A 23432-nucleotide genomic window follows, 5' to 3' on the forward strand; every position below is an offset into this window, starting at 1 on the left:
CCATCAAGTGGGGACCACAAGGTCGGAGTCAAGGATCTACTCCTATAAATACCCCATTTATTTCAGAGAAAAGTATGCTATTGGATACAGGGCTAAGTGCTGTAAGATTTTAGAGAGAAAAGGCTAAGTTGAGTGTTGAAGAGAAGAAATATGAGAAGAGAACGAGATAAGGCCAAAAGGTGAATCTCAGATCCGACTTGCCATATACCCGATCGAAGCTCTATGCAGAGATCCCTGCTACCGGTGGAGCAAGCCTGAGAGAAAAGCTTTTCCTGCCATCGAAACCATCCGATCCGGCAAGTAGATCTCCATCGAATCTGTGCCAAGACATTGGCACTCGTTTGTATCTATTCTATCTTTCTTTCATTGTATTCCATATTTTCTTTACCTCTTCATTCATAAATCATGTATCAAACGCTTAGTAGAAATATTAAATGTTTCGATAGATTCCATCTACCATTTTCTGTCTATTTCTATTCACCCGTTAGTCACTTTCTTCATGATATTTTCTTAATCTCCTGATGAGTAATATGAATCACCAAGAACTTAATTTGTATTAAAGTTTTAAAATACGTTTAGCTAAAGCATGCTAGACGACATCTTCACCTGTGAGAGCATAAGTGAAGATGTCATTCTGATCTATCGAGAGAGGGTCAGAAGAGTGCGTTAACTAAAGCGAGTAGTACTTCCAGACATGGAAGCAACCTTGCGTTCATTACGTTAGACTCTGTTTCACCACAAACATGTGGGGAACATGGCCGATCACTGAGAGTTGTACACTAAGAGAAGAGCGGAACAATATATTTACCTTCAATCCAATTTAGAACTTGCGTTGTTTGTAATACTTATCTTTCTCTTTCTATTTTGTTCATAAGACTTGTCGCCACATCCCACATCTTCGCACAACCTTCACAGCTAGCCTTAATCCTAGCAACTTGTACATGAAGTCTGTATCTTGTAACATCTAGCTTAGGTTTATTGTAATTTTATGTTTTATCGCATCTTTACTGTTTTCCTTTATTTTACCGCAATTTACATACCTATACAAACCCCTTTATAAAGAATTGAAAACCTGGTCGCATATACCATGAACATACCACAATAATCGAAAACCATTTCCCTGTGTTCGACCTTGGATCATACCAAGAAACTTGTGGTGGAATACACTTGGCTCCATCGTAAGGAAACTTGTGACAACGTAGAGCATACTACATGAATATTCATAATTAACGCATAAATAGAAGTAGTATCGCATCATTTTGAGCATTTAATATCATACATACCTATGAGTCCAACAAGTTTATGGCGCCGTTGCCGGGAAACCTGGTTAACAGTTTCTTGTTTGAGTGGTTTTTGGTATTTTGTAGGACAGATCTCATTGTACTGGCTGTTCAATATGGAGAGCAGCCTGGCAGTTTATGAATCCTGGTGCTGAATCGAAATTCGTAGCTTACTCTGAGATCGAGCGAACCTTCCGCGTGAGGATACGCTAGAATAGAAATCAACGAAAAAAGGTAGCCAGCATGGCAGATAATAACGATAACGCGGTGCCAGATGTGAATCAAGGGGCTGTTCGACCGGCTCAGGATCCCGTATTCCTGGCAGCCGATCGCAATATCCCAATGCGAAACTATGCGGCTCCTAACCTGTACGATTTTTCGCCTGGAATCTCAAGGCTAATTGTCGGGGAGAATGTGCACTTTGAGATCAAGCCGGTTATGTTACAAATGATTCAGAATGCAGGGTAGTTTGGGGGTCTGCAAGGTAAAGACCCGCATGCCCACCTGACCAGCTTTGTCGAGATGTGTGGCAATTTCTCCTTACCTGGCATGACCCCAGAGAATATTAGGTTTTATTTGTTCCCTTACACCTTGAGGGATAAGGCGAAGAGGTGGGCTTATTCACTAGAGCCCAATGAAATTACTTCATGGGGGCAATTGGTTGAATGGTTTATAAAGAAGTTCTTCCCACCGGCTGTTAACGCAAGAAGACGAAAGGATGTGCTGAACTTTGAACAAAAAGAGAATGAGACCCTGAGCACCGCCTGGGTGCGATTTAAAAGGTTGGTGAAAAACTGCCTGCATATCGAGATTCCCGATTGCATCTTGATGGAAACATTCTACAATGGCCTGAACAGAGCAACACAGGCTGTTGTTGATTCCTCCACGGCAGAAGGTTTTCTGAACAAGACATACACGGAGGCCAAAGTCATCTTTGACCGCATCTTGCGAAATATGGATGACTGGAAAGATGACGGATATGGAGGCCGAGGTGTCGAGAGAAGAAAAGCTGAAACAGCCATTGTCCCTGCAGAGACAATAACTACATTGGCCGCTCAAATGGCCACGGTAACCTCAATTCTCCAATCAATGGCCATTAATCAAGGAGCCAGTGCTCTACAATTAGCACAACCAGCTACGCCAGCTCAAGTGGCTGCAATTGGTTGCATCAACTGTGGAGGGGCTCACAGAGCTAAAGGATGCCCATTGAATCTTCAGCAAGTGTGTGCTATCCAGAACAACCCCTTCAGCAACACCTACAATCCGAGCTGGAGAAGTCATCCTAACTTCGATTGGGGCGGCAATCCCAACCTAGGGGGGCCAATGAACCATCAGGGGGGTAACAGAGGAAATCCTCCATTTCACCACAACCAGGGGCAATCAAGACCGTAGAACCAGCAACCATCATCATCATCTAATTCCTCGGGAGGATCGTTAGAGGCACTGCTGAAACAGTACATGGACAAGAATGATGCAGTTATGCAAGCGCAAACGTCCTCTATAAAGAATCTAGAGACCCAAGTGGGCCAGCTGGCCCCTGAACTGAGAAGTCGGTCACCTGGAACACTACCCAGCAATTCTGAAGCCCCAAGATCCATAGAGAAAGAGCAATGTCTGTGAAGACACTTAGTAGGCAAGCCGGACCGCCTGCGGTGATGTGGATTGCGATCATCAAAGGCAATGCAAAATTTTTGGTCCATATCTCAATACTATGTTTACTTTGCTTTATTGAATTCCTTCTTTGATTTCTGAACCCAGTTTTAATGATTCATTTAATTCAAATTTTGACTCTTCGAATTTAATTCTTCATTTACTTCTGTGCATTTAATTCATTCCTGCCTTTAATTCTTTGAGTTTTTCTATAGTCAGCGTATGTGCTTTAAATTGTGAATGATTGAGTCATAAAGAAAAAAATCTAAAAAAAAAATTGATGTGTAAAATATAAGTTATGATAATAAAACATTTAACAACAAGAAAGAAAGATGACAATGGACGTATCCCAAACCTACTAGGAATGCACTGCGATCACCTAACTCAACTGTATTGAGTTGAGGGGTGTTTTGCGTTTGCATATGTCTTTTGCCCGTCCTTAGCCAAATGCACTATGTCGAGGTATCCTTCAGAAATACATTGGTTAAGGGGTGTGTTGCAGGGATATATGCGCTGTTGCCCGTCCTCTGCAAAGATACAGTTGCGCTATTGAACACAATGCGTTATAACTTATCATGCATCCATTCAAATAAAATATTAAAGAAAATTTTGTCTGGTAATTCGGGAAGAAGTCCAATCGATTTGTATCCCCAAGAAATTATGGCTTGGCAGACGAAAGGATGCTTTTTCTGAAAATTCCATAAATGTGAGAGGTGGAACGATGCACCTGTTGAGTTGCCCGAGGTTAGTCGCCGCACAAATCGCATTAGGCCCCACCACGGCCCAACCTATAAATACCCCCTTCCCCGTCTTTGAAAATTATTTACTAGCAAATTGGAACCCTAAACATTTTGATTTCAAAACCCTATTCTTCTCCCAAAAGCTCGAAGTTTACCAGACCTTCCAATCTGTATCCATGGCAGACCAAACATCAAACCAACCTGCTTCACCTTCCGTCCCTAACCATGCAGCCATACGAGAGGCATCATTCCTTGTTGCCAGTCGCAGGCTTACTACACAAGCCCGTACCGTCCCCAGACCCACCGGAAGATCCCGAAGAAATCCTTTGGCCATCAAGCCTCCTGCATTCAAGAGAGGAGGAAGCACTGAGAGCATGCCCACACCAACACCGTCTGTCTCCACTAAAAGTGAACGGAAGAGGCGAGATGATACGGAGGTGTTTAGCAACATCCTAATCACTCTGGAGCAAGAAGGTGGACTACCTGAGGCAGAGGTTATAAACCAGCCACTGCCTACGGAGGAGGAGGAGGTGGTTGTGGCGGATTAAACAATAAAGGATGGAGTAGTCGTGGTGGAAGAAGTGGTGGTTGAAGAAAAAAAGGGAATGATGTTCTGGTCCCGAAAACTCCGGAGGCCACCATCATCGCAGAAATATTTGATGAACCTCCACAAATGAAAGAAGAGGAGATTACGATCATTAAAAGAGAGGAAACTGAGATTGCAACTGAAGAGGCCGGAGAAGCGGAGATCGCGTTAATGGCTCGTGACATTGCGATGGAGGAAGTTGCAAGGGATGGGCTGCTAGCTGAGCAGAGAGAAAGAAGTAGGGAGTTAGATTGAAGAAGTAGGCCGAGAAGGAAGACAAGAAGAAGAAGAAGAGTAAGGGAAAGAAGGTTGGAAAGGCGGAGTCATCGCATCATCACAAATCAAGAAAGAACAAAGAGAAAAAGGATGATAAACAAGATGAAGAGGTCTAGAAGAAGAGGAAAAAAGAGAAAGAAGAGAAAATATTGCGTCGAAAGGAGAAGAGGCACCTGAGAGAAGAAGAAAAAGCAAAGCTGTGGGCTGCAAGCCCCGAGAAGGATGGAGAATCGACCTTCGTAAGGGAGGATAGGGGGGAAACGACACAGTTGATGGAGCCGACGCAACCTGAAGCAACACAATTGAGTGCGACGGACGAAGGAGAAGAAACGGAGGGAACCCCCCTAATGCGGCGTCACATGGAGAATGCGCTGCAAGGGTCTAGCATCGACCCTAAACGTTTAATGTTAGCATTGGAAGAGGAGGAGAGAAGAAGAAAAGAAGAAGAAGAGAAGCAAGAAATGATGGAGCGGGGCAAGCTCATCATCGCAGAGGGGAATAGAAGAAGAAGATTGGAATTTAAGGAGATATGAAGCAATAACGAGCTTGCTAGACTTGAAGGGATCTGGAAATGCGAAGAGGATCGACGCTTATTGCTGGCCTTTGTACAGTTTGAAGAAGAGTTCGAGAGAGAAGAGAGAAAGGTAGAAGAAGAAGAAAGAAGGAAGAAGGAAGAAGAGGAAAGACTGTTGTAGGAAGAGAAGAAGATGAAGCACGAAGCTAACAAGAAGCGCTTGTACAAAAGCAAGGGCAAAGAACTCGCTGAATGCGAGAAAGAAGAATAGCGCAAGGAGCGGGAAAAGAGACAAAGGCAAGCAACCTGCCTTGCGTAGGCACAAGGCAAAGACGTAGCAGAAAGCAACGAGCCTGCATCGACCAAGAAACGATCATCTAAAAGAAAGGAAAATGATGACATGCTGATCGAGATGGGCTTGTATCCTACGTCGACCCCATTACCTGACCTCATCACGAGCATCATTGTAGAGCATGGATGGGACGCGTTCTGTCAGTGCCCATCCATCATCGTGCCTTAGATAGTGCGGGACTTCTATCGAGGCGTCTGCACGGAAATAGAGATGCGATGACTTTTAAGGGTGAGACAGTACACTTCAGCGCAAAGGACATCAATAAACTTTATCAGATGAGGGACAACCTTGATGCACTAGGGAACAAGATCATTGATGATCCTACAAACGAACTGATGAGAGACATGCTGAGGGTACTAGTGCAACTAGGCACAAGATGGACAGTCTCTCCTAAAGGCATCCGCACTCTGGAGTCTAAGTCTTTGTTTCTAGAGGGAAGGTTCTAGGTTTATTTGGTCAAGAAGCGGATCCCAACAACGCATGATAGAACTGTATCAAGGGATCGGGTGATGCTCTCATATTGTATTACTCACAACATTCCTATTGACGTGGGAAGGTTGATTGCATGGCAGATCAGAGCATTGGTGGGGCATATACGGTGGCAATATTTGTTCCCATGGATCATCTCAAGTTTATGCCTGAGTGAGGGTGTAGGCATTGATGAGGAGCCCATGCCAGAAGTCCATGGCCTCATCAACAACAAAATTCTGAGGATGCTCCTCATGGATTCCCCACATTGCCCAAAGTTGCCAGCAAAAAGATCTTCGATTGATTTGAATGCACCGCAGGAACCCAGACTAAAAAGAAGACGAGGAGAAGATAAAGGAAAATAAAGGGTTCATGAGTCGCCAATGCATGATCCAGAGTTCATAAACCCTCATCCCTTGGTCATTAGATCTCCAGGCCCCCAAGCCCGCTAGCGCAACCCTCTTCCCCTCTTCATGAACCTCTTACAACCTTCCTCTTGTCCCTAACTCTCCGATTCAACCAACTGCCCCACCTTCACTAACAACTTCACCACCACATCCCACCAACCCACTGTTGCAAGTTGATGACCCACACGATTTGGGTGAAGGCACATCTGCCCGACCCCAAAACGGTGCTAGCAAGACTTCACAGGCACAACCATTCTCCACCTCCTTAGCTGCTAAGCTAGCTGAAATGAGAACCCTCTTCGCCCAACAGCAAGAACTTGTCTCTCAGCAGCATCACTTCTTCAACCATCGATTTGAGGTAGCAATGGAGTGCATTGATGAGATTCAACGCAGTGCTACAACCTCAAGGGAAACACTCATCAATATCCAGCGCAATATGCACAGGATCTTCCAACACCAACGACAGATAGCAGAGCGCAATCAAGAATAATTCAACTTTCTTACTGTTTATCTGCATGGTCCGATGGTGCCTCTGCATCTAAGGCAGCATTTGATGTTTGACGATGGCTCTGTTGCACCGTCGCAATATCCTCCACCAGATCCCCCTACTCCTCAACCTTAGTTTTTATTCTTTCTTCCATTTTAAGTTTTAATGCAGCCATTCTTTAATTGTATTCAATTTTTTTTTTTTTTTTTTTTTTTTGTAACTTAACCAAATTCTTTGACTCTTGTACATGCATTAGAAATTTTTTTGTAATGCGATCATTTGTAATATATTCGTATACTTTGTTAATAGTCAATACAATCAAAGTACATAATTCACTCTACTATTTGCATGTGCCTCTTTCTTTATCTTCCTTTGTTAATCTTTGCTATATTTTTACTCTTGTATTCTTACGATCTTCATTGTGTTGCTATGATGTATTATGTGTTACACTTAGAAGCATTTCCCATACTTAGTAAATTCTGACTAGCACTTAGTTAATTCTTAGTTTAACAGTACTTTACCTTTTATTTTTCAAAGTTCTGCTCTTCTTTTTGAAATTTTCTCCTAAGTGTTTGTCTAGTCTATCCAAACAACGCAATGAGAACCTTGCTCATCTTTAAATTTGGGGGTGGGGAAGGTCTGAGCAGATGAGATCAGGAATATGCAGTATTTAAGAAAATGTGTCCATCTATCGATAAAAAAAATAAAAAATAAAAAATAATAAAAAGAAAAAAATTGCAAAACTCCAATGTCAGCGGAAGGGAAAATTTCAAAACTGTTCCCAACCTGATAAGAGTTTAGTTGTGAAAGGATCCTGCTCGTAGTTGGATGCTCGTATGACACCCGTAGGAGCAAGCCAAAACGAAGGTGAGTTTCCAAGAACAACATAGTATAAACCAAAAAGAGAAAATGAATGCAAGAGACGAATCCTCTGATTATCATGAGTTAAAATTTGAAACTCGCACACAACTGTAGTTGGATGTTCACTTGACACCCATGGGGACAAGCCAAAACGAAGAGTGTAACCGTGACCAACTGTCTCTAAGTGAATAAATGACGCAAAATTTTGCTCACCGCATACAGATACATCAAGTTGTTTTGATAAAGAAGAGATAAGCATTCTATTTTGAAAACTAGAAAAGTGTCTTTGAGTAGAATTTTGTTACATAGAAGAATAAAGTACGGCTTGCTAAGAATTAGCAAGGATAAAAGGAAAGTGCGATGTCAGGTAATGTGCCTAAGTGTAACATTCGGAGAAACCAATTATAAATGTGGCCAAAAGTTAGTAATTATGCGCCAGTTGTATGAAAATTAGCCTAGTATGACAATAATTATAAATGTTTGCCATTACACCCACTAATGCCAAAAAGATGGAAGACAAGCCAAACTTTACTCTATTTTGCAGGAGACTAAGTCACCGCTTGCGCTCAAGGCTAATGAGAAACTAATCAACGCATCTATGTCACAATTGCACCAGTCGATCAACCATGAAGAGACGATTACCGAAGTGACGGCGTAAGGCGACAGTCGGTCCAGAGCTATGCTTCGACCACATGCGGTAATAAAAACAAACACCACATGCTAACTTGTGATCGAAAGATGCAATTGAGCAATGCGAGAGCGAAGGATTGCGACACGTGTACAACTAACGGTTGTGCAGAATTGATAGTCTGATTGCATAACAGAAGGAATAATATCCCTCCATCTGCAGAATTACCATAACCATCAAGTGGGGACCACAAGGCTGGAGTCAAGGATCTACTTCTATAAATACCCCATTGATTTCAGAGAAAAGTATACTACTGGATACAGGGCTAAGTGCTATAAGATTTTAGAGAGAGAAGGCTGAACTGAGTGCTGAAGAGAAGAAATCCGGGAAGAGAACGAGATAAGGCCGAAAGGTGAATCTCAGATCCAACCTGCCATATACTCGATTGAAGCTCTATGCAGAGATCCCTGCTACCGGTGGAGCAAGCCTGAGAGAGAAGCTCTTCCTGCCATCGAAACCATCCGATCCGGCAAGCAGATCTCCATCGAATCTATGCCAAGACATTAGCACTTGTTTGTATTTGTTCTATATCTCTTTCATTGTATTCCATATTTTCTTTACCTCTTCATTCACAAATCATGTATCAAACGCTTAGTAGAAATATTAAATATTTCGATAGATCCCATCTACCATTTTCTGTCTATTTCCATTCACCCGTTAGTCATTTTCTTCATGATGTTTTCTTAATCTCCTGATGAGAAATACGAATCACCAAGAACTTAATCTGTATTAAAGTTATAAAATACGTTTAGCTAAAGCATGCTAGACGACATCGGCACCTGTGAGAGCAGAAGTGAAGATGCCATTCTAATCTATCGAGAGAGGGTCAAAAGAGTGCGTTAACTAAAACGAGTAGTACTTCCAAACATGGAAGCAACCTTACGTTCATTACGTTAGACTCTGTTTCACCATAGACATGTGGGGAACACGGCCGATCACTGAGAGGTGTACGGCAAGAGAAGAGCGGAACAATATTTTTACCTTCAATCCAATTAAGAACTTGCGTTATTTGTAATACTTATCTTTCTCTTTCTATTCTATTCATAAGACTTGTCGCCACATCCCACATCTTTGCACAACCTTCACAGCCAGCCTTAATTCTAACATCTTGTACATGAAGTCTGTATCTTATAAAATCTAGCTTAGGTTTATTTTATTTTTATGTTTTATTGCATCTTTACTGCTTTCCTTTATTTTTTCGCAATTTACATACCTATACAAAATCCTTTATAAAGAATTGGAAACCTGGTCGCATATACCATAAACATACTGCAATAACCGAAAACCATTTCCCCGTGTTCGACCTCGGATCATCCGAGAAACTTGCGGTGGAATTACACTTGGCTCCATCGAAAGGAAACTTGTGACAACACAGAACATACTACATGAATATTCCTAATTGACGCATAAATAGGAGTAGTATCGCATCATTTTGAGCATTTAATATCATACATACCTATGAGTCAACAATAATGTATCTCATACATTTAGCCAATTATATCATATATAATTGTACTTCCTCTTGTCAATTTGAACATTTCAAATTAACCTAAACACTGGTTCTCGACTTTATCCAAGCTACCCAGTGACCTAATAGACCTGTGGCTCGAAGCTCCAACGGTACGTGAATAGCTGACTTAACTCTTTAGCCACGAGATTCACCATCCGTTAATTGTCAGTGATTCCACTAATGACCAACAACTGAACTCTTCTTACCACAGATATATTTTTGTGTCCATTGGATATAACCAATCATGAGTATGATCACCCTTCACAGATGCTCGTAAGTACATATGGGCCAATTTACCGTTTTGCCCCTGTAGTTACATATCACTCCTTAAGTACCACTGATTTCTCTAGTGAACAATACAACATAGTTCAACTATATGTGAATACCTCTCAGGCCAAAAGAAGATGTGTGGCGCCACATCATTCAAGCCCCGGAATCAACTCTTAAGGGAGCAATCTATCTACTTACCCCTGCCTCGAGGAAGGAATGAATTCCATCTTATGTAGTGTAGTTCCCAGCTTTCAAATCAAACGTCCCCAAAATGGTAGGTTTGAATCGGCGACTTGGCCACTCGCACCCATACAAATCAAAGGACCGCCCTCAATGGCAGAAGTTCCCAACTCACTCAAGATTGAGGTCATGTTACCTATGGTCATCCTAGTGAAGTGAAATCTCTGTTATGAACAGTATTATATAACGAGACATTAACACTTCGTGGTCAGGTCTTATACAAACTCTTTGTATAGGACTCCCCCGTTCACATGTTCCTAACACGAATGATCAGGATCAAACCATCTGTGACAAGTCACAACACTTGTGACCATTCCACAAAGTGGGCCACGTCCATAGCGTTACCAAGATAAGGTTTCCCTTCTTTATCCATATACTACAGACCATTTTGGTTATCACTTAAGACATGATCCACTTGCATGTCACCAGATACATGCTTGAGTCACATACAGAGAACCAGGGATTTTATGTTTATTGGTTTGTGGTAAAGAAACTAAAACAAGTAAATGAGCAAAACACAAGATGTGAAGTAAATATCATATATTAACAATCACAAGTGTTCGTATGTACTGTTTACAAACTACAGGACACGAGACTTTAGGGCATCAACCCCACATGCATAAGATTAGGACCAAGAAATAAGTCACTCTTACTTTATAACGTTGTTTACTATTTAAGACTGACTATTTCACCTAGATGACCTAGTTAACTCGATCTTAATCCTAAGCTAACTATGAATTCCTGTTTATTCGGGATTGCCCTTAGATTTGCATAGTTGAGGGTTGACTCAACAGCGTCGGCTCAATAAGACTTCCATTTCAGGTGTAAGACCGGATAGATAGCTGGGGACATAGGGTGCAAGACGGAGTTCATACCTACCCGATTTAGGAACATGAGAAAGGTTGTTCTCTCAAGTATTGAATCCAGGTCTTGAACAAGGGGCCCCACTCTCTCACTAGGCTGAGAGAGTTTGGTTTGGTGATTGGATCACAAACTAGTTGATCATTAGAGGATCAGTAGGGACTTGAGAAATAAAACGTAATCTCAGGGGTAAAATGGATATTTGACCCAGCCATTATTACGAACAACCTATAAAGGCTGGACTTGCTGATTATGGTTAAATCATGTGAACATAATATATCTACACTAAGAAGAGTGCAATTATAGGCTTTAATGGAATTACCCATTAGATAACGAATGGAGATTAATCTGGTCTAATGAGTTTAGCCAATTAATCTCACATCGTTGGAGCCCATGATCTGTAGGTCCCCCCTACTAGCTCATAACGAACTAGCTCTAGAATAGCGTTATAAGTTAATTTGAAACGTTCAAATTAGATTTAAGGAAATTTGTAATTATATGAGATATAATTATATTTATTTTTAGAATTAAACGGAATAGGAGAATTTATATATTTAAATATGATTTAAATATATAAAGATGGATATGTGTTAAAATTAATTTAATATTTGATATTAAATTAATTAAGTTTTATTTAATAATTAATTTATGAAATTAATTAATTTTTCATTTTTAAAATCAAATTTTGATGTTTAGATAAAATTAAAAAGGGAAAATAAAACAAAAACACAAAATGGAAAAATGGTTTTTTCCCTTATCTATCACTTAACTAGCTCACACATATAGCAATATATTTGCCTTGTCTTCTCCAAGCATGAGCTGCAACTCATGTAGCTCTTCTCTTTACATGTTGATCTGCAATATAATGAAGAGATTGGAGTGAAAATCGGGCATGCAATCAAAAGAGTTTTGTGAAAAAAACTGGTTTGAAGAAAGGTTCTTCAACAAGGTTGCTACATTGAGCTTTTCTCCTTCATCCCTTAATTCAAGCTTGTTTTGAGTCCCATAACTCAATCTAGAGCACTAAGAGAATAGTGGGGAAGATTATGAGGTGATCTACAACAAGATATGGAGAAGATAGTAGCTGGAGATGGAGCTTTGAAGAAGTTCTACAAGAGGTATGTCTAGAAACCCATTTTTTCTGTAAAAGCATGCTTTATATTATGCCAAAAGTAGTGAATTTGAATGCTTGAATGATCCTTGTGCTTCCCCTTCTGTTGATACAATCCTACATGTTGTTGAGCCAACCCTCAACTATACAAATCTATGGTTAATCCCGAATAAACAGGAGTTTATAGTTTACTCAGAATTAAGATCGAGTTACCTAGGTCATCTAGGTGAAATAGTCAGTCTTAAAGAGTAAACAGCATTATAAAGAAGAGTGACTTATTTCTTGGTCTTGATCTTATACAAACTCATTGCATAGGACGTCTCCACTCCTCATGTCATAACATGTACGAATTAGGATCACATCGTATGTAGCACTTTACAACTCTTTGTAACAACTACAGAGTAGGCCGCATCCAATGGTGTTACCAGAATAAGGTACCCAACCTCATTTATGTACCACAGATCATTTTGATTATTTACTCGAATCCAATCCACTCTTATATCTCTACATAAAGTTCAAGTACTCATACAATAGTCATAGGTCTTAGTTTATTGGATTTAAACTTTCATACAATTTATAAGATCAATAACAAGTATATTGATATTATTTTAAAAACTGCGAGTTTTTAGGACATAAAACCCAATAGTAAAAATATCTGAGATAGATGATTTGGAGAAACGTTTATGTAATAATTTGTGTGTAAGTGGACTTGGCCATTGTTGGCTTATAACATATATATATATATATATATATATATATTGTATCATAATAACTGAGTCGGAGAATGTGGTTATCTGTTACATATTTTTTTGTGCCAACCATGCAACATGACAATTAATAGGGTCATGATAGTTCAATTACATTTTGAGAATATTTTACTTAAAATATAAATCCAAATTTGTTTTGTTCCAACCAATTCAATATAATTTTGTCCAACATAACTAGAAACTTCACATGCACAAATTTGTAAAATGATTGTTTAAATTAATATTTTTTAGTACATGATAAAAAATTAAATGATATTTTTAATAGATATAGAATAAAAGAAAAAATCAAAGATTGACTAGTTAACTCATAAATATTTGACTAGTTAATCTTTTTTTTTTTTTTTTAATTTCTAATTTCGCCCTCCCTTATCTTGTCTTGTTGCACACCATCTTTTTTTCGTCTTTTTATTTTCTTTTTTTCTTCTATTTTTACTTCTTCCCTTCCTTTTTTCATTTTTCATTTTCTTTTCTTTCTCCAGTTTTTTCTTCTTCCTTTTCTTTTATTTTTTATTTTTTATTTTCTTTTCTTTCTCCTGCTTTAACTTCTTCCTTTTTCTTTTTATTTTATTTTATTATTTCTTTTATCCAGTTTTTGCTTTATTTCCTTTATTATTTTTTTTTTTCCTTTCTTTTTTTTTTCTTTTTTCTTTTTTCTTTTTTTAAATTTTCTTTTCTTTCTCTGATTTTTGCTTATTCTCTTTTTTATTTTTTATTTTCTTTTCTTTCTCCCATTTTTGCTTCTTTCCTTTTTTTTATTATTTTCTTTTCTTTTCTTTTTCCCATTTTCTTCTTCTTCCTTTTCTTTTTCTTTTTCTTTTTTAATTTTTCTTTCATTTATCCGGTTTTTGCTCCTTTTTTAATTTAATTTTCTTTCCTTTCTTCAGTTTTTGCTTTTTCTTTTTCTCTTTTTTTATAATTTTTATTTCCTTTATTTGAATTTTTCTTCTTCCCTTCTTTTTCACAAAAATTATGGGCTGAGTTTCATACCCAAGACTTGAAAGTACTCAATTCATAAGTGACTTAACAACAACAAGTCAATCATCAAGTTTGATTATTATAAAAAAATAATAAATAGAAATAGCAAATGAAAGTCTATCAGTGATAGCCACTAATATTTTCTATCATTGATCGCTTAATCTTTGATTATATTTTCATAGTTAGTAGCCATTTATAGAAATCTACCATTGATAGCCAACTTAGTGAATTTAATTAATAATATTGAATCTCAAACTAAGACGTAAGTGGAATGCCTAGAAGATATAACTAATAGCATGTTTATTAGTGATAAAATCTATCATCGAAAAGAAAAGAGACTTATAAATTTTTGGAAAGGACAAGAAAGGGGCAAAAAGGTATTCAGTGGCTATGATTGATAGAAGCTACTACTGATAGCATGTTACCAATGATATAAGCTAATGCTAATAACATGTTATCGATAATAGAAGCTACTCGATAGCACGTTATAGATGATAGAAGCTACCCAATAACACATTATTGATGATAGAAGCTACCACTGATAGCACATTATCAATAATAGAGAACTATCACTGATAGCATGATATTAGTGAGATCACTGATGGCATCTTATCAGTGTTGTTATCAGTGAAAGAAGCTATCATTGATAACCACAATATGAGTGATATTAGTGACATCGATGATAGAACTTAGGTGATATCTATATATCGAGTTTCTTTCAAAGGTGATAACCAGTTATAGAAGTCTATCATTAATAGCATTAAGTGTTAATATTTCAAGGTTAATTTTAATTGATGAAAGTTTATCAGTGATAATGATTGGTAACTGCTATCAGTGATAGCAATGATAAAAAAAAGTATTATTAGTGATAGCTACTTTGGTAATTAAAGTTGTTGGTTTTCTTTCAAAGTTGATCATTATTTATAAATCTATCATTGATAGCCACTGATAGCTTTAAGTATTAATACTTCAAGGTTGATTCCAATTGATGAAAGTATATCAATGATAGCTACCGATAATTGATAGCAAATTAAAAGCTAATATTTCAAGATTGTATTAATTTTTTTAAATTGAAATCTATCGTTGATAGCAACTATCATCGATAGCAAATGATAGAAGCTATCGGCGATAGCAGCTGATAGTAGCTATCAGTGGCTATCACTGATAGTTGCTATCAATGGTAGCTTTTAATTTGAGAAAACTAGGAAAAAACGAGTAAAATGGTGGCTAAGCATGAGTTTTTTAGTCTTTTACCATTTTTTAATTTATATATGCAATTATTTTATCCTTGTACTACATATTCCATTATTTTGGGCTTGAATTCTATTTATGCAACTAGCCCAAAATTAAACCCTAAACTTCATTCCCTAAAACTCCCAACAATACAAGTGTACTTTAAAAAAAGTAAAACAAAATGTAATCCATAGTTTATTAAAAAAGTAGAATTATTGAATACAAAAGTTTCAAAACAAAAATAATCACCATAAAAACAAAATATTTATGTCATAATTTAAAAACTACACTACATACTCTTAGCATGTGAACTTAGCTTAGCATCCGAAACATAGACTTCCTAATACAGACAAAATAACTCTACACCCCAAACATACATATATGAACTCCATAGAAATATAAATTCCACATACGACATATCTAACTTCAAACATATGAACTCAACTCAGTGTCCCAATAAATCCCAAAGAAATTTGATTGAACCTAAGATTTTATATTTTTTTAAGATTTTAAAAATTCTTTAAATTATCTAACCGGCTTTTTTTTTTTTTTTTTAGTTCAAAATGACCTAACCTCTTGATCGAAATATACATGTCTTAACCAATTGAGTTATGGTTAGGTTTAGAAGTATGTTACATAAACCAACTATTATGAATATTTTTAAAGGTGCTTCTAATTTACTATTTTGAGAAATCATCATTAATTCAACCTGGATAAATATGGTTCTGCAGGCTGCTAAAATTTCTATTTTTAATATAAACAAATGACCAAATTAAAAGAATTATATATAACAGAATATTTTCCCTAGCTTTTTCAAACTAAAAAATTTCAAGATTAAACTTGTAAGAATTTTCACGTGGGATAATTTTTCCCTCTAAATTTTTAATTTCATCTGTTTGAACTCTAGGTTTAGTTAAATATTGCAATTTCTGTTATCTTTTCAATTTTTGGTAATCTATTTACAAATTAGAAAAATCCCATATATACTTTTTTTTAGAAAGATACTATACATTGTGGATCAGTTGGTGCACCAGACTATCTCAAGTAGGTTGAAATATTCGTAACATGTTTATTAGTGACGGAGTCAGTAATTTTGTAACGGGACACAATATAATTAAAAAACTATAAAAAAAAATTTTAAAAATAATATTCATATCTTGATGGATTAACTAATGTAGTACATATTATAACTGTTCTTTACGAGTTTTCTTGTTTTGAAATCGATCTAATTTCTTGAATGAAAAAATATTATTCTAAGGCTAACAAATATCTTGTTGTAAGTATGCTCTACGAACTCGATCATAAATATTATCATTATATTCATAAATGTTAATTTTAGATCAGAATCTGCAGGCAGATCACCTAAATTTATTTCTATGTAAGATCTATTAGAATCAGAGTTATGTTTTCTTTTTTAAAATGATGACTCTTTGGTCTCTATTGTATTTTTCTTGTAAAATATCTTTCCATATTGATATAGAGTTAACTCTAAAAATGTATTATCATAAAAGTATTATGATTTATTACATAGATTTAAAAATATGAAAATTAAAAAGATTGAGAAAAAATTGAAACTTGTGAAACGATGAACGAGAAAATATCTTTCAACTCTAACTCTAAAATTAATTCAAATAAATATATACTAAGTAATACAAATATGAAAATTAGTTTTAAAAAAAAAAAAAAAGAAAAAAAAAGATCACAAGACATTTTCTAGAATATTACTGAGACTTGAGAAATATCTATAATCAAAAGAAATTGTCTACAATCAAAAGAAATTATTGTTGATGTTTTCTTTTTTAAAATTTTTGGTGAGGAGACAACTAGAAAATTCAAATGAAAGAATTGTTTATAGCATGTGCCTCCTTAACCATTACACCACCTCTAGATTTTTTGAAAAATAATGGCTTCTAATATATATAGTTAATTATTACTTAATTTTATATTAAAAATATAAGATACGAGAAGTTGAGAGGATAGGCACGTGCCTCTGGCCCTTACGTAGCTCTATCATCGATGTTCATCATATCTCACTCCCATTTCATAAGTAATAATCCATTAGTACAAAGGAAGATTGGGAAGAAGCAGATAACAAATGTCAACAAAAGCGAAGAGGGCTAGAGAGAAGCCCTACAACAAAGAAAAGAAAAGGAAGATTACAGAAAAGCAACAAGAGAACGTATGTTTTCCCCTAATTTGATAACATTATTTGTAGTGTTGTTGAAGGTGCGCTAGATAGACCAACATGGCAATCGATGAATTGAAGATGATGTTGTTTTTTTGGGTTCACAGACTCAAGCAACACAAGTTTTTGCAAACAACGACGATGTCTGATGTATAGACAAAATTTGTCCGTAGTGACTTTTGGATTTTACTCCATAGTTATTTGCCACGCTACAAAGAATAAAAAGATGATCCATAATTTTTTTAGCATGTTGGCGTAAAGAACACCAATTCGGATTAAGAATGATGTCAGGTAGTTTTTTTTTTTTTTTTTTTTTTAAGAATGTATATCAAATTTAACCTTTTGTGACCATCTTATTGGGGTAGAATGTCGTCTGGTAACCGATATTACACATTCAAGCCTTTTTATTTCGATCAACGTTAAAAGCCTAATTCCTTATAGTGTAAATGAAGAACTTATATTTCTTGGGGATCGATGATTTTCATAAGCAAGTATAAAATCCTACTCCCCAAAGTACACTACAAAAAAAGGACTCTCTCGACATGTAAAACGACTATCGAGAGAGATATTGTATAAGGGCGGCGTCGAGAGCGTTCAATAACTTCCGACGTCATAAGTAACGTGTCGTGAGTTGGTAAGAACTCCCAACGCGCCAAAAGTAGGCGCAGGAGATGGGAACGAAAGACTATTCTCCACGAAGAAACTCTCGACGTCTCCCATGCCCGTCAGGAGATATGAGAGAACTCCTGACGAATTGTTTTATTCGTCAAGAGTTGGGTAGGAAATTCCGATGGTTACGACAGCCTGTTGGGAGTTTCTTTATAAAATTTCCAAATCGTTTCAGATTTGCTAATTCCTTCCCTTCTTCTAACCCTAGTACACACAAAGGTAGATGCAAAAATCCCAAATCGAAGGTTCGCCATCCATCAGCTGCTTCATCGTTCGTCGTCATTTGTTTATTTGTCAGTTGCTCTATCGTTCGTCATCCGTCTCTCTTGGTGAGTTAATCAAACTTTTCATTCTTTTTGTGGTGTTTACTAGCTAGAACCAAGCTAGAAAATGGGGATAAATGTTGTTGGTTGTATGTCAACTAGGAGAAGAAGTCTAGAAGTGATTGATGTTTTCCATCAACAGGAAGAGGATCTGATAAACTCTTCCTTTCGTGATCAAGGAAGAGTCTTGTGGTTGGCTTGCTCTACTGCTATTTTGTGGGGAGTGTCATTTGAGAATATAGAAGAGTTTTTAGAGAAATTGAGAGATCTTTGGAGAAGGTGTAGGAGTTTGAGAGGTTTATTAGTGCATATTTTATGGGTGTCCATACATTAGTCTTTCTGTAGTTTTCAGTACGGTGTTATTTTTTGAATTGGAGTCTATTCTTGTAGTTGTTAAGGACTTCTTTTGCAGCCTTTTTTTTTTTATGCACTTATAAATTGTTTCATTTCTCTGCCGGCCTTTTTTTATATGTGCTTCTTTTTGGGGGGTTCCGAATCAAACTCCCGATGACAGAAAAATCATCCAGAGTTATCTAACTCCCGGTGGTAAATATACATCGTCAGGAGTAGATAACTCACAACGAAGTACACGAGGCATCTGGAGTTAAATAACTCCCGACGATATGTATATGAGCATCGAGAGATGATCTTTCGGTACGTTTTCCACCATTTTTCGACGAATTCAAGCATCAAGAAAGGACTATTTTCTTGTAGTGGTAGGAGAGTCTAGTTGACAAGGTCAATACAGAGCCTCTTTTATGGTAGTGATGTGAAAAGTACCAATAAAATCTTTGTAAATGACTAATTTCAATGATATCATATTTTGCACAAATTTAAATTTATGAATAATGCACGAATTAATCATAGATCACATATTTTATTTAAACTTTTAGCACCAATAATGGTGTTTACTTTTCAGATCTTATCAATTTTGTACCACAAATTATGAAATGAAAATTTATTCGAAAATAGAAGTTGCTCTTATTCTAAGTTTAGGGTAAAATTGATAAAATTTAAATTCTACGATACACGTATAACAAGTCTTAGGGTAAAATTTAAATTTTGTCTCTACTAATTATTTTCCCAAGAAAGACCATTTGAAAACGACTAAAACTAAATTATTGTCATTGTTTATTATGGTGAGTGGAATATTCAACTACCAAAACAGCAAACGTTTTTCCTTCCACAAGCAGCACCCCTTTTTACCATTAAAAAAATGAAAAAGCTGAAAAAAGAAGATTTTTTGTTTTTTATTTTTGATTTTCTGTTTTTAGTTTTTTGTTTTTTTTAACAACATACATATTTGGTTACTAAACCATACATGTTCGGTTATTAGTTTTCAATTTTTCAATTTTATCCCTTCAAAACCTAAAAGAAAAAGTATATAGGTAAGTCATTAAACTTTCCATTTTGTGTTTTACGGGTTTCTGAATTTCTAAGTGTATGTAAAAAGTTCTTGAATGTTTAATTTTGTATATAGTAATTTTTTGATAATTTCAAATATGTATCTAACAATTCATTGATTTATTGAGCAATTTTTAAAATTTGCACAAACTATGCAAAACCGAAAAATTGAGAGTTTAGGTCCCATCCAACATAAAAGTTGATTGATTTTTTTGGGAGAAATGTCACCAATAAAACCCTATATACTAAGTAAAATTGAGATTATTATCGTACACCAACTCACAACAAGATTGTAGGGACTATCTTTAATAGCCATTTAAATCCTTGGAACCTATCTTCTTTCATCCTCCCCTATAAAGATATACGAATTGCTGCATATTTTCTCATCCCTTAGCTTCTCCAACTTTTCTCCACATTTTCTTATCCTTCTGGTGTTTAAAATGAGTTCCAAAGCTTTCATCTTTCTCGGTTTCCTTTTCGTCGTCGTCGTCCTCCTCTCCTCGGAGGAGGTCACGGCCATTGCCGATGACCTCAAAAGTGGTGAATATTTCATTTTACAAGTTTGTTTTAGATTTGCAATTAACATTGAAAATTTATGATTTTAGCTTTATCTTATAATTTTGGCATCTCTCTTGTTATCTATTATGTTATGTCAATCTTCGAAAATTAAAACTTTTAGGCCATGTTTGGAAATCTATTTGTTTTTTGGTTTTTCTTTTTTTTTTTTAAAGATTAAGTCTATATATACTACTTCCACCTCCAAATTTGTTCTTTTGTTATCTACCTTTTATCAATAGTTTAAAAAACAAGCCAAAATTTAAAAACTAAAAAACGTAACCTTTAAAAATTTGTTTTTATTTTAGGAATTTGGCTAAGAATTCAACTATTGTACTTAAGAAAGAAGATGCATAAATCATTATAAGAAATGAAAACTAAATAGACATAATTTTCAAAATCCAAAAAAGAAAAATAAAATAATTACAAAATGGGGCCTGACTATTCTTTATGCAGTCTTTAAAATCCCGTTTGATAACTTTTCTGTTTTCTATTTATTGTTCCTTGTTTCTTGATACCTGTTACATATTTCTTGCTTTATGTTTTTTAAGAATTGGAAACAATGTTTGGTAACTATTCATGTTATCAAGTTTCTTTAAAAAAAAAAAAAAGAAATAAAAACAAAAACTTGATTGATAGCTATTTGTTGTTTCTTGTTTATGATATTTTTTCCAGGTTTTTCCCTTGTTATATATATAGTTTGAATATAATTTAGTTATGAGGGATTTTTAAAAATAGAAAAATAAGGGAAGCTAATCATACAAAATAAAAAAATTAATCTTCTTTGATAGAGACCGAAAGAAGTTTATCAGTGTCTATCAGTCTAAGAAGCACAGATACTTCTAATTATGCAGAAAATCGGTATCAAATATGGATACGATATAGATACATCAAGATACGTGTCTGATACGCGATCTGAAGTATATTTGATTTTCTTTTTCTTTTTAATTTTCAAATATGCGTATCTACTTTCGGATACGTGAGTTTTTTTTTTTTTTCAAATTTAAGCCCAACCACTTGAAAAACCCAACCCACAACCCATTTTATTTTAGTGCATGTTTAGGAGTGATTTTAAAATCATCAAAAATCACTTTTTTTTCATTTTTAAAATCACTCGAAAACACACTTTTAATTACTCAAAATTAATTTAGTTTTCAAATTTACACTTTTAAATGCAATTTTCATATCATCAAAATTAGTTTTGAAGGATTAAACAAGTTTCATAGTATTTTTGAAAATGACAAAAGAGTTTTCAATTATTTTAAAATTACTTCCATACATAAAAGTCCACTTAATTTGAACAATCCAAAACAAAATAAATTAAAAATGATAAAAAAAAATAAAAAAAAAAATTTAGAAAAAAATATGAAATGTAATTAAATCTTCATTATTCCCTTCTCTCTCACTATTTAAATCATGTTTCACACTCCTCTTCGTCCTTAACTTCATTCTTCAATCTTCATCATCTACTTCTTTCTTATCGTTACTCTAGTCGCTCAGCAATCACTCGACATTACTGTATATTTTTTTTTTTAAGTTTTCACTCTCTTCTTGAATCTATTTTAAATTAACTAAAAATAAGTATTATAGCAATTAATTAGACAAACATACATACATACATACATACATATATACATACATATATATATTCAACGTATCCATATTTTAGTTTTTTAGAAATTAACGTATCACCGTATCGTATTGTATCCGTATCTGTGTCTGTGCTTCTTAGCTATCAGTGATAGAAACTGATAGAAGTCTATCATTGATACTATGTGATAGATGCTAATAGAAGTCTATCAGTGTTTCTATTTGTTATTTCTATAAATAATTTGACCTTTTTTTCTATATGTGAAATTTTTTCTTTAATTGTTATATAAATAATATATAAAATACAATAAAAAAAAATAAAAATAACAATTATCAAATTTTGTTTCTAAAAAAATGAAAACTAGGAATAGGAAATAGAAATGTTATCAAACAAATACCCAAAACTCCGTTTGATAATCATTTAATTTTTTATTTTTGTTTCATCCACATTTCTTACAATGATTTATATATTTTTATATCATTGGTGAAAAGTACATAATAAAAGAAGAAATTTGGAGGTAGAACTGGTATCCATAGGCTTAATTTCTAAAAAAAAAACAAAACAAAAAACAAAATGTTTACCAAACAAAAAACATAATCGTTATGTTTTAAGTTTTACAATGTCTTAATCTTTTCTAGCTTAATTATTGTAATCTTGATTTTGGATTATAACCCTAGTTGAAAAAGCCATGATGGAGACTAATGGAGGCGGATTCGAGGATGTCAAACGTCGTTTCCGCAGAGGCCACCATGGGCACCGCCATTGCCACCACGGTTGCTGCGGTCACCACCACCTCGGCGGTTGCAGTAGGTGCTGCAGCTTTGCTGGTGAGGCTGTTGATGCAGAACCGTAAGTCAAGCCGTAGCAACTGAAAACACTGTTTCGCATCAAATAAAGGCTTTATGAAGTTGATGTATTATTGTAGTTAATTTGCCTTAAATTATGAATAAGTGCAAGGATTTCGCCCATATAGCTTGCCCATGTATCAGGGAATCGAATTAGTTAGTCTCAACTCTTGAGATTAATTAATGGATTGTGTGTGTAATTTAAACTTTAATATAAAACTAATTAATAACATTATACTTTGATATATTAGAATAGAGAGAGTGTGGAAAGAAGAGAGTTACTTGCTCATTTTTCTCTTTTATCCCCCTTTTTTTTAAAAAACTTTGTGTAAAGATATTTAAATGCATCTTAAACTATACTTATATTTATACATTTCACTCAATTATTGAAACATAATTTATCACGTGGTACTTCTTACTTCTAAAAATATTTTTGAATTTTGCATCTTGAATATACCTCAATGTTGTTCATTTTGTGATATTTGACTTGTTTAGTCAACTTGGCCGACAAAAGACCATTTGATAGAAGAATTAAAAGCTACACCCTACCCAATGGCATAATTTGAAATTTGAAATTCACCCAA

The 23432-nt window shown here is 35.3% G+C and overlaps 1 protein-coding gene across 1 annotated transcript; it reads left to right on the forward strand.

The window, feature by feature from the left end:
• Window positions 1-20232: 20232 nt before the first annotated feature.
• LOC120078479 (uncharacterized) lies at window positions 20233-23093 on the forward strand. Its single transcript, XM_039032746.2, has 2 exons — window positions 20233-20397; window positions 22681-23093. The coding sequence occupies exons 1-2, from the start codon at window positions 20298-20300 to the stop codon at window positions 22854-22856; spliced, it is 276 nt and encodes a 91-aa protein (XP_038888674.1). The 5' UTR covers window positions 20233-20297; the 3' UTR covers window positions 22857-23093.
• Window positions 23094-23432: the final 339 nt, after the last annotated feature.

Source organism: Benincasa hispida, chromosome 5, assembly GCF_027475165.1.
Source record: "Benincasa hispida cultivar pf3 chromosome 5, pf3_genome.v1.1, whole genome shotgun sequence".
NCBI classification, from domain to species: domain Eukaryota; kingdom Viridiplantae; phylum Streptophyta; class Magnoliopsida; order Cucurbitales; family Cucurbitaceae; genus Benincasa; species Benincasa hispida.